Source organism: Semicossyphus pulcher, unplaced genomic scaffold (assembly GCF_022749685.1).
Source record: "Semicossyphus pulcher isolate SPU_LCO1_2020_fin unplaced genomic scaffold, fSemPul1.0.p SCAF_20, whole genome shotgun sequence".
NCBI classification, from domain to species: Eukaryota; Metazoa; Chordata; class Actinopteri; order Labriformes; family Labridae; genus Semicossyphus; species Semicossyphus pulcher.
The window spans coordinates 14,119,178-14,136,394 of record NW_027211694.1 but is presented as its reverse complement, the minus strand read 5'-3'; the positions used below and the strand labels follow the sequence as shown (position 1 = coordinate 14,136,394).

General features: G+C 41.7%; 1 protein-coding gene across 3 annotated transcripts in view; it reads left to right on the top strand.

Annotated features, from left to right (window-relative positions):
* The window catches only part of dock4b (dedicator of cytokinesis 4b), a 141,068-nt gene extending 124,842 nt beyond the window's left edge, over nt 1-16,226 (top strand). The window contains exons 48-53 of one of the 3 annotated variants that reach the window (XM_069670841.1): nt 1,206-1,287; nt 2,411-2,520; nt 6,194-6,266; nt 8,526-8,642; nt 9,367-9,428; nt 13,961-16,226. In XM_069670841.1, coding sequence (XP_069526942.1) covers nt 1,206-1,287; nt 2,411-2,520; nt 6,194-6,266; nt 8,526-8,642; nt 9,367-9,428; nt 13,961-14,416 — 900 coding nt within the window. In that variant the 3' untranslated portion in view covers nt 14,417-16,226. Of the gene's footprint in view, nt 1-1,181; nt 1,288-2,410; nt 2,521-6,193; nt 6,267-8,525; nt 8,643-9,363; nt 9,429-13,960 lie in introns of all 3 variants that reach the window. The other 2 variants (XM_069670843.1, XM_069670842.1) reach the window with 2 other exon arrangements.
* Nucleotides 16,227-17,217: the final 991 nt, after the last annotated feature.

Here is a 17,217-nt window from a genome sequence, read left to right as displayed (position 1 = left end):
TAGGGATTCGCATCATTAAACTACAGCTCTGGAAAATATTAAGAGACCACTACAAAAATATGTTTATCCGTGGTTCCTACTTTTAGGTTTGTGTTTGTGTACCTTTGTTTTATTGTGTCCGCCATTTCTCTCTACTTCCAAATCAAATATTCTCACCGAGGTCTTTTATTTGCAGAAAATAACAACTGGATGAGAAAACAAAACTATGTTTTTCAGACCTGGAATAATGCAGAGAAAACTAGTTCCTGTTCATGTTTAAACAACAGAATGTTTTGACTCAGGAGGAGTTCACAAATCAATATGTGGTGGAACCACCTGGTTTTTAATTACAGCTTTTATGCATGTTGGCATGCTCTCCAGCAGTGTTGCACGTTGCTGTTGGGTGACGTTATGCCGCTCTTGGTGCAAAACCTGGCTTTGTTCAATCCATCTTCCTCTTGATCACATTCAGGAGGTTCTCAATGGGTTCGGATCTGGATTGGGCTGGCCATGACATGAAGAGAGAGTGGTCTCTTTGTTTTTTCCAGAGCTGTAGATGATGAGATTAACACAGCCTCATGGCCATACAGTAAATAGAAGCTATCACCAGCAGCCTTTTAGCTTTACGCTAATGTTGTCATCATTGTGAGGTTGTCGGGCGAAAGGAGGAGGCTACAGGGAGTAACATGAGCCCCCTAAAAGCACAACATGTTGTTACACTTTACTTTTTGGACAGATAAAAGAAGTGAGTTTTAAAATGTATGTGGCTGTTAGTTGGATTATTGTACCTTTTCCTGAAGCTGATTAGCTTCTCTACTCCACAGACAAACACAGCTAATAAGCATATTTCCCAAAGTTTGAAACTTTTTCCTCTTAAATGAAGCCTAAAATAAAAATAAAGCCCTCAGCAGCACAGTTGTTTTCTACTTTTACAAAACACTTCTTTGGAAATAAGCAAAATTGCAGTTCCTTAGTTCTTGAAGCTGCTTTGATTTCCTCCAGGGGGGAAGCATCACAAATAGATTCTGTCACCAAATGACTTTTTTCCTGTTTTTTGAGACATCAGAATGACGCACAACTCTCCAAAGTCGCACCAAAATTCTTCAAGGCAAAATTTCTCATCACTGTCTCATAAATGAAGCTTATTTATATCATATATACAAAGTAATGTGTGTTTACAGTGTTTGTTAATGATGGTGTAGTTATTGTTCTCATCCCACCTACAGCCCAGCCCGTCTACCTCAAGCCTCAGCTCCAACCATTCTGCCTCTCCCAACGTCACCAGCTCTGCCCCCTCCAGTGCCAGAGGTGAGTCTTTCCCTCTCTAATATTACAAAGCTTCACACTGTAGGCTCTTAGCTGATATTTCAATCCAGGCTGACTCACACAGAGGAAGCAAGACAGGACTTCAGCTGGACACCGAACACGGAGATGGAGGGGGGGGTCAAAACCCGTGACCTTTTTAGCGACAAGGTGTTCTCTGAATCCTGTCGGGTGAGGTTAGCGAGGGTCAGATGACAGCTAGGGATACGCGGAGGGAGGGAGGAGAGCGGGAGAGTTAGAGATGGAGAAATAGAGAGAATACAAAATGAGCCGGGATGAAAAATGAAATGGGCTGAGACGCGGAGACAAACGCTTCTGAAAGAAACATGGAGCCGGAGGAAAATGCAAGAGGGAGTAAGAGATGATTACGGCTCTATGGAGTATCCCTCAATACAATCTCCAGTCCGGCGCAGGCCGTCCTCTACAGTGGAGTGTGAATACCTAATAGCTCCTCTGTCTGCCTGCTTATCTCGCTGTCTTCGAACCTGATCCACATCATAAAAGAAGTAAGAATATATGGAGACGTTTATGGAAGCGTACACACTCCCCTTTGGCAGGCGGCTTGCGGCGGGCGGCGCCCTTATAAAAGTGGCCTCTGTCTACCCATAAAGCCTCGGGAGAATTATTGCTTGTGTGTTGTCTGAATGAGAGCCAGCGATGGGTATCTCATACTCATATGATCGCCTTCCAAGTGGTATCACAGGCGCTAATGGATCAAGATCTATACAGTGACTAACACCAGATGAAAGGGAGCGCAGTGTGAGAGAGTATTTGCATCGGTGTGTGTGGGCTTTTGTGTTTATCTCTGCGCGTGTGTTACATGTGTATCTTTGTCAGTTGTGATTGTCCAGTCTAACTGAGAAGGTGGGGGGAGAAAGGAAGGTGTGTGTGTGTGTGGGGGAAAAGATGCAGGCCATTTATCATGTCGTGCAGCCAGCAGGCTCAGAGGGAGAACGAGAGATTGGTCTTTCCTGATTGCCAGTGTTTGCGGGTAATAGTCTAACACCGTACTGCTATTTGGTCCTTTTATGTGTTGCACATGCTCTCACGCGCGTGTTCGTGTGTCCGAGCGCGTCGCAGCTCTAACACCTCGTGCTGTCCGTTCCAGGTTCACCACAGATGGCAGAGAAGCACAAACATTCCAGGGAAAATGCCTGTCTGTCTCCGAGAGAGAGGCCGGTCAGCGCCATCTTCCCCAACCCCATGGACCCTGCACAGGTTAACACACACTCACGCCTACACACACACTTAAAGGGCCAGTTCCCTGCTTTTCAACCTCAGTCCTATCATGCTACTATGAGGAGCTAATGCCATTATGGTAGAAAAAAGATGCAATTTTGCTCTGTGCCTTTGGAGAACACGATCCGCTTCTCCAATCGGCCCCGGAAACCTCCGCCAGACTACGTAAAAAGCATCATCTGGCGGAGGCGAGGGAGCTCGCTAAATAACACTTCCTCAATCTAGGACGCCTGCCTCCGATGTCTGCAGTGTTTAGTTGACGATCCACCGGTATATTCTCATCGTATTTTGGATTCTATACCATTCTGAGCCATTGCCTGCAGCGAAAACTGTCGTACTTCACTCCAGCGTCTCTGGCTGGGCCGTTCCTTTCAGAGGGAGGGGCGCGATGCACACTGGGTGTTGTAGGAATGGAGGCGAAACCACAAGCTGTTTCTACAACTTGTTCCACAGCTCTGGCGCCAATTTCAAATATTATTGCTTCTATCGATTACAGAGAACATCAGCTTTGGCTGACAGTGGCTTTTTCCAGGGACGAATTGCTCCTTTGAGTAACAGCTGAATTCAACCATTTATTCTGGTTATTCCACTCACACCTTGTGTATCACTATAGAATGGAGTTATATACATTCCAGTGCAACTCAAGGCATGTTAACAAGTGACAAAAGGTAATCCTTACACAAGTATATACGTACATATACTTTATTTAAATATAAAAAGAAACCAGGGAAAAATAGTTTCTAAGGTGCTGATTATTTGCTGTTATTACAAGGCTGTGTTAAATACTTGATTCTGATTGGTTTATACAGCATTCCGAGGTCTGTTATTTCTCGATAACAGAACCCCTTCAGGGTGAGACGAGACCTGCTCACCCTGGCTGGGTTCCATTCCGCTATAACAACTTGCTCACCATACATTATACATTAAACACTGTGTACATACAAGCATAAGGGGAGAAGTTAACCATAACTCCCAAGAAACAACCAATCACCAAGCTTAAAATCCTGTCATGTACTGTAATGGTCAGCAGAAGCTCAACATTACCGTGTTAAAAAAGTTGTAATATATTCAACTATGTCACTGTTGTGTTCCCAACTACAACAAAGAGCTGTTCTGAATTCATTACAGCCCTTCTTCTCCATGGTTAACGTGGCCAAGGCTCATGGATTTTGTGGTAATTAGAGCAGTGGGCCGTGCCAAAGACACGGACAAACCCCGAACTTTACTGTAAGCAGATGGACATACCCGCCCTGGGTGTGCTATTTAGGAGCATAATGGACGAGGAACACTCAATTTTCTCTTATGCAGCTTCACTTACAGATGGTTGGTAAGCTTCAGTCATGCTTTCTTGGCTTCACTGGTCTCTCATGTGTGTGATTGTGTTATTTGGAATAACACAATCTATTTGTTTTTGACACATTGCTTCATACAGACACGTCTAACGTCCTATACTCTTTTTCCCTCATTAGTATTGGCCGATACTGAGTACCTCTCAGATACAAGTGCTATAAAATGATTATTATTGAACAGCTATAGACTATAAAACTTACCATGTTTGGATGGGATATCATTGCTATCCTTGTTGTATGGCGTAAATCAGTACACTGAAGGATTCTATGTTTATAACAAGCTGAGCTAACGTTAGCCTTAGCTTGGCATCTGGCCTCTCCTGATGTCCTGTAACCACTAAAAAGTTTGGAGAACCCTGATTATAAACATGGAGCTGCTTTATTTCTTAATTTAACCTCTTTTATTTATTTATTTAAAAAAATACAGCTTTAAAATGTGAGACTGGAAAGCACTTACTGTTTGCATCATGCTAGCTTTGACTAATGTTACATTCTCGCTAGGATCAGATTTATTTTTGCTTTGAAGGAAAATTCTCGATTATTTATCACGATTATTTATTCATTTTAAGGACAACTTTTTTTATATTAAATTTCACATTTAAATGAACAAAACAACGCTTTCATCATCATCAAACTAATACTTAAAATTAGGTCTCTTACATGAATTTCGTGCATCTTCTAGAAGCAAAATGCAATGCAAAGTGCATTGGTAATTTCAGTCTGTCTTTTGAGAGTTGAGTGGATCAGATGTCTGACTTAACGCCGGACAAGGACTTGGAGTAGCGTCGTTATTCCTCTTAGCTTTCACATGCTCATCATGCTGCACTTTGTGCTGTTTTTTTTTCAGGTCGTTTAACAAGTTACTGCATGAAACCTGTGTCTGCGTCGCAAAGCAACACAGCTCTTTGCATATTATTTTTTTCTTGCTTACCTTCACTTGCTCTAAACCAGAAATACCTCCAAACAACCGATGACACAGTTTTGGAAGGGACCGTTGTTTCGGTTTACTGAGTGATCTCTTCCTGCTTCAGCGCAATAACAAGCCGCGTTCAAAACTCGCCTACACGTTTGCACAATCAACACTTCAAAGACGTAACAGATAAGTTTATGTTGAGATCGTAATAAAAAACAACAGAGGGGGCGCTCACAAGGACATTGACATCTTCTCCAGTTTTTAACAGCTGCTGTAACTACGACAACCACAGACTCATTCAGCTGTAAGTCGCCAGTTAACATGGTCACAAGGTAGGAGCTTTTGGCTCCCCCAAAAGTGAAGCTAAAACCTCTCGATTGCCCCCTGTAGGAGTGGCTGTTAGTTTATGGAGCGCTTGATTTAATGTAGCAGAGTGTTCTACGGGTGGAGCTTTTTAAACGTCAACATTGCCGCTGATCAGTTATTTAATCTTTGGAAGCCAAAAACGTGAACGGGATTATTATTTGGATTGGTGCATTGGCTGGCATACCATCACAGCATTTTAGGTATTATTGGAGGTTTGTATTGGTATCAGAACAACTCTACCAATATGGTGCATTCTAGGGCAGAAGCATGGTTGAAGGCACATGCCATCAGGCCTTTTCAAGCTAAAAATTGCAATAGCAGTCGTTCCATTAAAGTCAGACCGTCTAGCTTTCCCGTATTTTCAGTTACAACAACACTCCACACCACATGAACAAGAGCCAGCAAGAACAACATGATATTGCAGTTTCCTCTCCGTCTGAAGGGCAGCACATAACGCAATCACACACTCCATCCTCGGCGACAAAGCTACTGTAACAGAAAGAAAACATTGTGTTTGTTTTCCGAGCGCTTTCATCTCCTGCAGTCTGCGCTGACGCTTCTGGCACCCTCTTTTCTCCCCCCACTCTTTTTGAATCGTTTTAAGCCTTACAATTATTTCCCTCCTGACAGCAGTGAGACTAGCTGCTAATGGAGTATTGATTATTAGAAGCATTGATCAATTGCATCTTTTACTGTAATTAGAGCCTGCACACTGTAAGGAAAGCTGTCTTTTTTATGTATATATTTTGGACGAAGGAGAGGTTCTACAAATATCACACTGCTGAGACATAAAGGTCATTACGCATTCTACCCTCTCTCTCTCTGTCTGTGTCTGTCTGACTCTGAAGCTGCCTGTGTCTCTTCTATTGAACTCCGTCTGGAATTCACACCTTGATATTTATTCTCACCGTCCCATATTCAATTATTCCTCCGCAGCTGGCATTTACCTATTTTATCCAAAGTGCACTGTTTCATTCTGCGCATGTATCCGACAGTAATTTGGAATCTTTCCTTTTGTTTGCAGAGAGCTCCTTCTCATCAGATAGGCGACACCACTTTACCAAGGAGTGACCCCAACCTCTCAGCACCAGACAAAGGTAAAACACTATGTTTAGCAGATTCTTTAACAGCCGTGCGCTCGCATTCAACACTCTCAGAAACACTCAAAATGCTCTCTCGTCGCAGGGTGTCCCCTCCTGCTGAATGATGATGTTTCCTTCTTTTAATAAACCGATTCTAACGTATACGTTAAATATGATTTTTATTGTTTTGTGCGCGTCGTATTGTTATTTAAAAGAGCTATTAACCCTAATTTCCCAAGTCCCAGCATGCCTCCATTACCCATAATTCCTGAATAAGTTCAGAACAAAAGCTCTCTTCAAAGGAGCTAAATAATGCTGCAGCAGTAACAGCCACATTTTCTGTTACTCATCGACGCTGTCAAGTGTCGGTCATCCGTCTGGACATGCAGTGTGTGTGACAGTTTGACCACAAAGTGACTGGAGGCATCTGTCTTTACACAGCTGCTTCAGGGAGCTCTGAAGGAACACACACACATAGACCCACACCTACAAACACACACACACTGCTGGGCTCCATTTTCCTCCGAATCCCAACCAGACACCATGTCTAGATTGCAGCTTTTCGTCCTCCATCATCCTCCAAATGTAATGAAATGACGGGAAGTAGTGCCGCAATGCTGATGGACGTGTGTGACATTCATATGTACAAATGCATATCTATTAGTTAAGCCCCCTGCTTATCATTTTGCTCAGCATTGTCAAGGGGAAAACGCACATTTCCTGCATTTTCTGGGACATACATGCTGTGAATTGAGCGTTAAAGCTAACCTCCAAACGCCTACTAAAAAAAACCTGAACAGTTAAATTGCTTTTATCAGAACTTCTGCACAATACACGTGAAATGTATCTCCTTCAATCGGTGCTTTACTACTGCGAGAAAAACAGGCACACTGTGAAATAATGAGGATGTATTGTGGAAAACACACCTTAAAATAAAACACACACCTCTCTCCATGCGGTTCAAGTGTGATCTGTAAATAATGCAGTGAGACATAGATGAACTTCCACAATATGGTGACATGACACCTTATCTGCGTACAGCGATGATGAAATGTGCCGAAATTTACACAAAAGCTGTGATTGTGTAAAAGTGTCATTTGTCACATCTTGTGAAATTGAACCTGATATGATAACTCCAGATACCAAATATAGAGTGTTGTTAAAATGCAACGCTCGAGGCTGCAGGTGACATGACAAAGGAACAGCCTTGTGAAGGTGGTTCAGCAGCTGTTTCCAGAAGAACACTGACTGCGATTTCAAAATAAAGTCTGAAGTTGAAGTCGCTCCTAGACTTGCAGTAGCGACTAAGAGTTTTAGTGTATGTGACCGATAATACTAAACATGACCCTGTTTACACAGCAAATGTGCAAGTATGCCATTGGGCATTTTATCCTCAAGAAAACATCACTTAATATAAAATTACAGTAAAATACATGACTTTTTTTTACTAGAAAATAAAAACCAAGCAATAATATGAAGACTGAAAAATGTAAATAGGATATAATTATTGTTTAAATGCAAAGTCAGTGACCTGTATGCATCTGATATTGTATGCTTCTAAAAACACCGCCCACAAATATCGCCTCCTCAGAGGTTTATTTTGCTGCTTGACTTCAAATACCATCATGCATTTCTATTCTTTGGCTACGTTCAGACTGCAGGCAAATGTGGGCCATATTTTATTTGCTCATATGTGACTCAGGTCTGTTTTTTAATGACCGTGTAAACAGCACAAATCACATGAAATCTGATCTTTTAAAATCAGATTTGAGCCACTTTCATATGTGCTCCTAAATCAGATACAGGTCTGATTTTTTCGCAATGCGACCTGAGTCTGAACTGTCATATCGGAGTCCGTGCAACTTTTACGTCACTCTCATCTGCTGTCGAATTCGCCGGCATCCACGGCACATCGATTTACACATGAAACCATAAACGCTGACCTCCATGGCACCCATGTTTGTTTGTGTATGACAGCGTGCTTCACGTTGTCTTTGTTATTGTTCTTTTGCGCATGCGGGTCAGTTCAGGGCCGTGACCCGTTCATACTGCAATCTGATGTCGGCCACATTTTATAAATAATGTAAACAGCCAAAGAAAAAAAATGTTATCACTCTTGCACGTTTGTTGTGAAACCATTCATTCTTCATTTATTTCCAGTGATCACACCATCCATCTCAAATGTGCACGATTCCACCGTGTTCTCCATGATGTCTTGTGTTGTCTGATCCCATAACCTGTGAAGTGACATGTGATGTTTCTGTGTGCTGTAAGTGAGACCCACACCCAGTAGCTGGAGCCTTGACAGTGTCAAAGAGGGCCCTCCATCTTTCTCCGACTCTGTCGGCAAATTGCTTTGCCCTCCCGTCCCTCCTAGGCCACCGTACTCAGGTAAACTGAACGATCCGGGTGAACCCTCCGATGAAGAATGGTACTAATCTTCCACTCTGGCTTTTGACACCTGGTGCTTTCTCTGCCTCCTCCTCTTGTCGTCTTTCCCCCCTCTCAGGCTCCTTGCTTTATCCTAAAACCACCAACAGACATAATAACAGCAGCATTTTCTTTACTAACTGGATAAAGATGCTGATATTTTCTGGTACGAAATGTGTAAGTTCAGTAAAGTTTAAAACTCCCTGCGGATTTTATAAGGGCTGAAGTCAATCCCAATTGAAAATCCAGTCAATTTCCACATTTTACTTTGAAAACCCCTGAGAAATGCATGTCATTACGTTTCCTCCTCCGTCAACCCAAACTGTACTTATTCACTTATTTACAGACTTGACTTATTCCCCATTGCTTTATGATATATCGCACTCCCCAGCAGCGCAATAAGCAGATGGAGTGTGTTTTTCTTCCCCTCACTTTTTCCTGCCCTCATTGCATAAAGCCGCAACAGCTGTTGGATGTAGAAACAGCTTAAGGCGGCCTAAAGGACCTGCACAACATCAGGGCTTATTTGACTCATTGATGCTTTAAGCCACAGGCCCCTCTCAGCTCCGTGTGTGTATGTTTGCATGACTCATTCTGTGTCATCACGGTGAATGGAAGAAAACGCTCCTCTAATTTGAATTTGCCCTCTTTTCCTCTCCCCTCTCTCTCATCTGGTTGTCAGCAGGCTCCTCGGCTAAAAACATGAGGTCGCAGTCCCCTGTCTCCGCGTCCAGATCGCCGCAAAAGGTTGGTCCTCTTTCTGTCACTCTCTTCCTCTGAGTTTTTTGGGGCCTTTTTTTTTCTTTTTAGTTTCTCTTTCTTTACCCGAGACAGCCTGACCTTGCTTAGCGACAGCCTCGGGGCTTTCATCCTGGGCTGCTAACGTCTTACCGGCCAGCTTCAGGGTCTTTATCCTTCTCCGTGTCAACCCAAAGCCTGGGAGCTTTAGAATTACCGTTAACCGAAGCTGCTTACAGCTCCAGTGCTGCTGATTTTGTAGTTTTTTTATGGCACAGCTGTCCCAAAAGAAGACTCGGAACGATACTTGCTGGAGGGCAACCATTGTAGCTAAATGTTCACCTGCTAAACTGCAACTGGTGTCCACTAATTCAAGCTCTGAGAGGATGTCACCTGGCCTGCCTGCCGAAAAAAAACCAAACTAGATGTATTTTTTCAAGTTAACCTCATACACCTATCAGTAAATTAAAATGTAAAAGTTTAAACCTCATTCCAAATATTCACACAGCAGCCATTTTCATCTGATATCACACTAAGTGCTGGTATCATGTTGTACTACTGTATTCCAAGTTGCAGTTGTTATAAATGTAGGGTATTTGACAAATCTTTATCCTTCGATCGCTGTAGATTGATAAGCAGCTGATAATTGTAAAAATTTTGAGGGAATTCATATTCATTCATTCATTCATATTACAAGGTAAAACAACGTATTTGGTAACCCATTAGCTATCCTTGGACAACAGCTAATGCTAGCATTTGACCACTTCCTAGCTAACAAGTGTTATCATTTCACCACTATGGATAAATGAGATACTGAAAGGCAATTGTTTCTCAGGCCATAGTTTAAGGTAAAACAATCTGTTTGATAACCACCCCGCTAGCGTTGGACAACAGCTAATACTAGCATTTGACAACTTCCAAGCTAACAGTTATCATTTCAACACTGGAGCACAAATGAGCAACTGAAAGGCAATTGTTTGTAAAAAAAGAAATTGTTTCTCAGGCCATATTTCAAGGTAAAACAATATATTTGATAATCGATTAGCTAGCTTTAGACGACAGCTAATGCTAGCATTTTTACCACTTCCTAGCTAACAATTGTTATCATTTTACCACTATGGATAAATGAGCCACTGAAAGGCAAATGTTTGTAAAAACGATCTCTTAGCCATATTTCAAGGTAAAACAACATATTGAATAACCCATTAGCTAGCGAAGGACAACAGCTAATGCTAGCAATTGACCACTTCCGAGCTAACAATTGTTATCATTTCACCACTATGGAAAAATGAGCAACTCAAAGGCAATTGTTTGTAAAAAATTGTTTCTCAGGCCATATTTCAAGGTAATACAACATATTTGATAACCACCTAGCCACCATAAAAGCAGCTTATGCTAGCATTCCTTGCTAACAATTTGTTAGCAAGGAATTTATACCTTTCTCTTTTGTGTTGTGCAACACTACCAAGGTGTAATGTAGCTTTAAGCCACTTCCTAGATTACCGCTGAGTGGTAATGTTAGCTGTCTGACTGAAGCTTATGGATTATTAAATGTTTAAACTTTAATATGGCTGGATTTCTCTCTGGATTTTTCACTGTTTTTTACCTTTTCTGTTGCTAATGAATTAGGAATTAGTGAAATATAAATGGTTTGTCAGATGCACTTAATTTATTCTACTTTGAACCTGGAGTACAGAAGTTGGACATTATAACAGCTTTTATTTTTCCTTCACTACTGTCGCTGTAAGGCCTTTGCGTGCTGTACTCAATGTTCCCTTCTCTCAACTGAGAAACATTAGAACAATTTTTTATATCTCCGACCTCAAGTGTTTTCATGTTTATTTACAGTAAAACTCATTACTCTTGCGTTGTCTCCAAGCTCTCATTTATTGTTAATGAGCTTTTGAGCGGTTAACACCAGACTGCAGAAGCAACAGAGGTCCTGGAAAGGTTAACTGAGCGCCGAGTGAGCTCTTAATGAGGGTAAAAAGTTGTTTTTGAAACTCTGGTGAACTGTTGCCTGTCTCCTGCTAGCTGTTATCATCTTTGTTGGGCTTGTCACAAGCAGCAGTGCAAAGCTCCCGGCTCTCTTCGCAGGCGTGATGTCTTCTTACGCGTGACAACTAGCAAGAACGCAGTTGTTTGTGCGTGTTTGTGTGGTCTGCGTGTGTGAGGCAAGAAAGGAGGGAGAGAACTCAGGAAAGTGTGAGTGACAGCCCGGTGCTCAGCATGTTCTGTCAATCAGATTTGTACGTGCGGTTAGGTGTGTGCTTGTTGCCACGTCCGTGTGTGTGTGTGTGTGTGGCAAAAGAAGAGGCCTGGAGCGAAGTACCAAGCTGCCCATCACAGCACAGCCAGAGACGGGTCCTCCGCGGACCTCCAGGAGGCCCCATTATCTGCCACATGAACGCACACATGCGGAACACACACATCAGTCAGTGCAGCCAGGGGCTTATTACCAGACCACAAACCCCCGGACAACAGTGAACCTGTAAAAAAACACATGCCAGTCTGACAGCGCTGCGTTTACTTATCTCCAGAGGTAGAAAGTCATACTTAGCCCCTCTCTCTGAAAAACTGGGTCAGGACTTTAAACTGCTTGTCAGCACTGTATTAAGAAACTAATTTTAATCATACTCGCCCCTGGTGTGAAAAGGTTCGTCCAATCGTGCATGTCAAATGGATACCTCTCTTTGTGCTTGCCCCCTGTAGCATGAACGATACAACCTCATTGATCAATTGTATACTTCACTAGATCCAATTAAATTTTCCCACATATAATGGCAGCATGGTGTAATTGCTTAGAAAAACATTTTTGTTGAGCGATCGGATTTTTTGAGCGGCATATTGTGTTTTCTCGTCTCGGTGCACAGGGCTGGTTTGGCTCAATCTGTTCGCTGACTCTCCCTTTAAGTATTTACCGTCACTGTATGGCTGAGACAGCACATATGATGGAAGCTGCAGAGTGGAGGATGCATGCAATATGGTTACATGATTACCATTAAAGTGCTCGTCATATTTAAAACAGAAGCTAGAATGCCAAAACAAAACCATAGTATGTTATGTGTAAACTTTTTTTTTTTAAACATAGGAAAAATGTTTGTATTTTATTATTAAACTATCTGGGTTTGGAGCTCTAGTTGGCTGCAACGAAGCTTATGTATTATGGAAGCCCTAAGCAGACATGCATCTGGTCAATACATTTTATTTACCGTAAAATCCAGAATATAAGTCACATTCTGTTTTTGGGGGTATCCCAGAGGGGAGAAGGTTTTCTATGGCTATTAATAAAAACATGTATAAAAGTTATTTCAACACTATTTCTATTTACTTTCAATTAAAACACATTCAAAACACACACAATTTACATCCTACCATCTGTTTTCGCCATGTCAAATGCAATTCTGCTAGCTACCCGTGCTGCAGCTAGCGGTAGTTGGCAGCCTACGGTAACATTGATTGTTGTTGAGGGCGGCGGCTGCAATGGCGGTCATGACGGTGCGTGTCCGTGACGAAGCGTTAGCAGCAATCAAGTTAGTTTAAACAGCATGGAAAACATCACTACGGCATATTGTGTATAAGTGATTGTAAATAGGAGACATTGTAGCGGCTTAAAACAGTTAATGCAGAGATATAATGTCACCACTTAACTGGATAGCGCCATCTTCTGGGGAAATACTGTAACACAATGACATACCTCTCTATGCATTTTATACTGGTATATTGGTCGCACTGGTATATAGGTTGCAGCCCACTTTTTAGATTAAAAAAAGTATTAAAAGTGCGTCTTATACACTGAATTTTACCGTACTGATAACGAGTAATTAGAACAGCGTTGCACCACCGTAACGTCAGATGATCATAACTACAATCGTGAAAGTTGCAAAAGCACAAAAGAAAACAAAATGAAACTGGCTTAACTTAGCTCATTGGTGTGGGCAATGGCAGCATGGCATGTCGTCGCCAGTGACCAGTCTATTGCTTTGTTTTCTAGATTGCCAAAAAATTATCCTGTCATCACGAGAAAACAAGCTTTGTTATCTTGAGTTAATGAGATAAATTAATCCATTTCAGTGGGAAATCCAGCTTTGTTACCTTGAGATCACAAGATAAATCCACATCTCAAGAAAACAACCAGGAATTCCTCGTTATAATGGGAAAACAAGAGTAAATAAAATGTATGGATGCATGTCCACTTGGTTGAGAATTTCAAGTCTATTATTTTTCTCACAACATACAGAATTAATGATACAGTAGTGTGGTTAGGCGTGGTCAGAAGAGTGCTCTGCACATGTTGCAACACCCATCAGTGATGTCATCATGCACCCTGGAGTACACTTCTACATCAGGGTTGTAATTTAAAGTTAAACCATTAGATGTGAGCAAAAACAAGATTTAAGTTGCCTATATTTAATCCATCAGCAAAATAAATGCCAGTTAATTTTTTTTGTTGTTCAACTAATCCAACTTTTATAATAGAATCTTTACTGGGTCTATTCAAAAGATATTATATGACTTTCTGTCTCTTTCTCCTTCTCCAGACCACAGTGCCACCTTTCACCCCATCGCCCACCGAGTGCCAGTCTGCCAGCCTGGTCTCCAACTCCCCTGTGCTCTCGGGCAGCTACAGCAGCGGCATCTCCTCCCTGAGTCGCTGCAGCGTGTCGGAAGCTTCCGGCACCGAGCTGCCCGCGGGCGACCACCCTCCCCACCCGCTGCCTCCTCCCACCACCTTGCCAAACTCCGTCTCCAGCAGCTCGGACGAGCCGATCCGCAGGGAGAACAAGACCCCGCCCCCTTACAGCGTGTACGAGAGGAACAACCCGCGCAGGCCTGTGCCGCTGCCCCACAGCCTCTCCATCCCCCCTCAGACGGACCCCCCGGCGCTGCCGCCCAAGCCTCACCAGCTCCGCACGGGCAGCATGAAGCTGGACGGGACCGCCGACCCTCGAGTCCCCAGACCCAGACCTCTGCCCAGGAAGGTGTCCCAGCTATAGGTGCTGGTTTGGGTCCAGGTCTGGAACTTGAAGAAACACACTGGCGTCTTTTGCACTTTTCTACTGGGCACTCACTTGTTTTTTTGGTGGTCTTCGGTTTGGCATTCCTAAACCTACACTCCAATAAAAGACACAGGCCTATAGATTAACAGGCAGTCAAAAAAACTGAAGAAACTCAAATAATGGAAGTTTCTTTTTGTATTCGCTAGAGGGCATTGACTTTGACTCGGTCATTCCGCACTTTTAGCTCTAGTATGTACATTAGGTCAGTCGCGACATATGTTTACCAGAACACTCTAGACAAACACAGTTTTGATAGATGTAATAATCTGAAATATATGTATATTGGTATATATGAGAATTGTTTTTGCCTTAAGTATTGGAAACAGAGTCTTTTATCCGTGAGTCTTGCACGATTTTTTTATTTTAAACAACTCTGTACATTTGTATACTGTTCGGCTAAAAAGGTGCTAGAGGCCTCGAGTATGCATTTCAGTGACGTCTAGTAGACAAGGTCGTGTTCCCATAGTCATATCCATACAAGTAACGGCACAAAACTGGCTCTCAATAATGTATGACAACATACCTGCATTTTTAGCCATTAAGAAAACCCCACACCACTTAGCTGTAAAGTATAATAATCAGAAAACTAGAGAGGTATCCCGTGGGGAGTTGCCACCTTAACAAACCACTCTACTGCCCTTCTCTCTCTAGAATATTCAATTAGCCTTTCACGCTTACCAAAAACAGCCCTCATTCAAATGAAATCACGAGCCTGGACCAAACAAACATAAAGAAAAAATGGTGCAATTGCATGCTGGACATTGATCATATGTGAACACACCTTCCCCCTCCTGCATGATGTACATGACAACAGATCTTTAGGGGGGCGTGGTTTCCAAGTATTGTGCCAAAGGACATGTACAATGTGCTGTAAAGATTTCTTTTTTTTTGTTGTTATTTAGCTGGGACCTGGAATCAGTAAGTTTGGAAATACTCATCAGAATGAACATTTTTAAAGTGATTTAACCCAAAAAGAATCCTATTAACCGGTAATCTGCTGATCAAATGCAACTCTATAGACAAGCACAAACAAGACTTTATCATCTGTATTATGACCAGTACTGTTATTATAAACTCTCTATTTGACAAAGCAGTAATTGAACAGCAGTCACCTTAAAAACACACGCTGACTGACACTCTATTGAAGAAATATTTACAAACTAATCATTGTGAAATATTTGTACAGTTGAGATTTACTTTGTGTTTGATTCAAAAGATGGACGTCGGTTGACTGCACTTTAAACAGTGTCTCAGCTCGACCACATTGTGTTGCTGCAGTGAAGTAAGTGTTCTGTGGCAGGCGGATTTCACATTGTTTTGTAAAATAGAGAACATCAAATATTCATCAATCTTAAATAACGTGCCACATTTCTTGGGGTGAGGGGGATTAGCTTTAGTATTGTTTGTATGTTTCATTTTTGTACTGTTAAATTACTTTTTTGATTTGTTGTGAATTTTTGAGATTAAATATTCACATTAATCAGTACTTGAGAACCTGTAAATTATATGATGAGATTAATGTAAGTATGCCAAATATAAAATTTGTGTATTACAATTAATGTAAATATTGTGTTTTTAACAAAATGTAGCTATAACAATTTACAGCTTTGAATGTAATGTTGAAGCAGCAAATTATTATTATAAATGTTCAAACTTTTATGGTTTTGTGAGTGTAGAAAAACTAAGGTCATGCATTATGACACCTAACACATTTACAAGTTCAATAAACTGCCCTATGTAATACAAATGGATTGATTGACAGATTTCTGTGCTGTGAGAACTTGGAGGATTGTGACTTAAAATGTGTCTTTTATATGGTATTGAAGTTTCGCATAGCAACAGGGTGGGGGTAGCCAGCTAGGATCACATGGATGTCCATGTGGGGACTTTATTAAGAGAGACTCATCATTGAAATGCGTCGCTATATAGATATAGATATAATAGATCAAAAAGTACATTAGTTCAATGTTTTTCCTCTGATAAGATAAAAAATAGCTGCTAAAATGAAATTTGGAATAAGGAATTACTTTCCTTTCCTCATGATTACAAGTGATTTCACACCTCTGCTTCCAGCATGAAAATACATGTAAGCCCATTTTACTAATATATTAAAGGGGGCATATCTTTTGAATAAATATTCTCATATTTTGCATGGGTTTCACATTTTTGGCAGTTTATTGTTCACAGTGAAAAAGTGAAAACTGCATAATTCCATGTTTTTCCAGAATCACATTTTTAAAAAGGTAGCCTCTGAAATGGGCCTACGTAGAACCTTGCTTTCGCTGAAATCGACCAATCGACATTCACTGTCATTCACCTCAGGCTGCCTTCCTGCACTAGCTTGTAGTCAAGTCGTTGTCAAGTCTTCAACTTACCTTTCCGATACCTTCTGCCGATTCTGGCTCGCACACATAAGGCCGAAAAACCGATCCTAGAGCAGCCGTGTGTTCTACAACTTAGGAGTGACAGTGCAGTGCGGCCGGTCCCCCATGTGGGATCGCACACATCAGGGAGGGGCTGTGCAGTCACTCCAAATACTGTCAGCCTGTCGTGGCTAAGGTCTAACCTTTGAATGGCAAAATGGCTTGTTTGTTTCAGGAGGAGGGAGAGGCTCCGAAAAATTATTAAATTAGAATAGCTCCAAAAGTATGGCAGTTCCATATTTTTATATCTCTGATAAGATTAAAAATACCTGTTAAAAAAGGAATTTGGAAAAAGGATTTCCTTTCCTTTCCTTA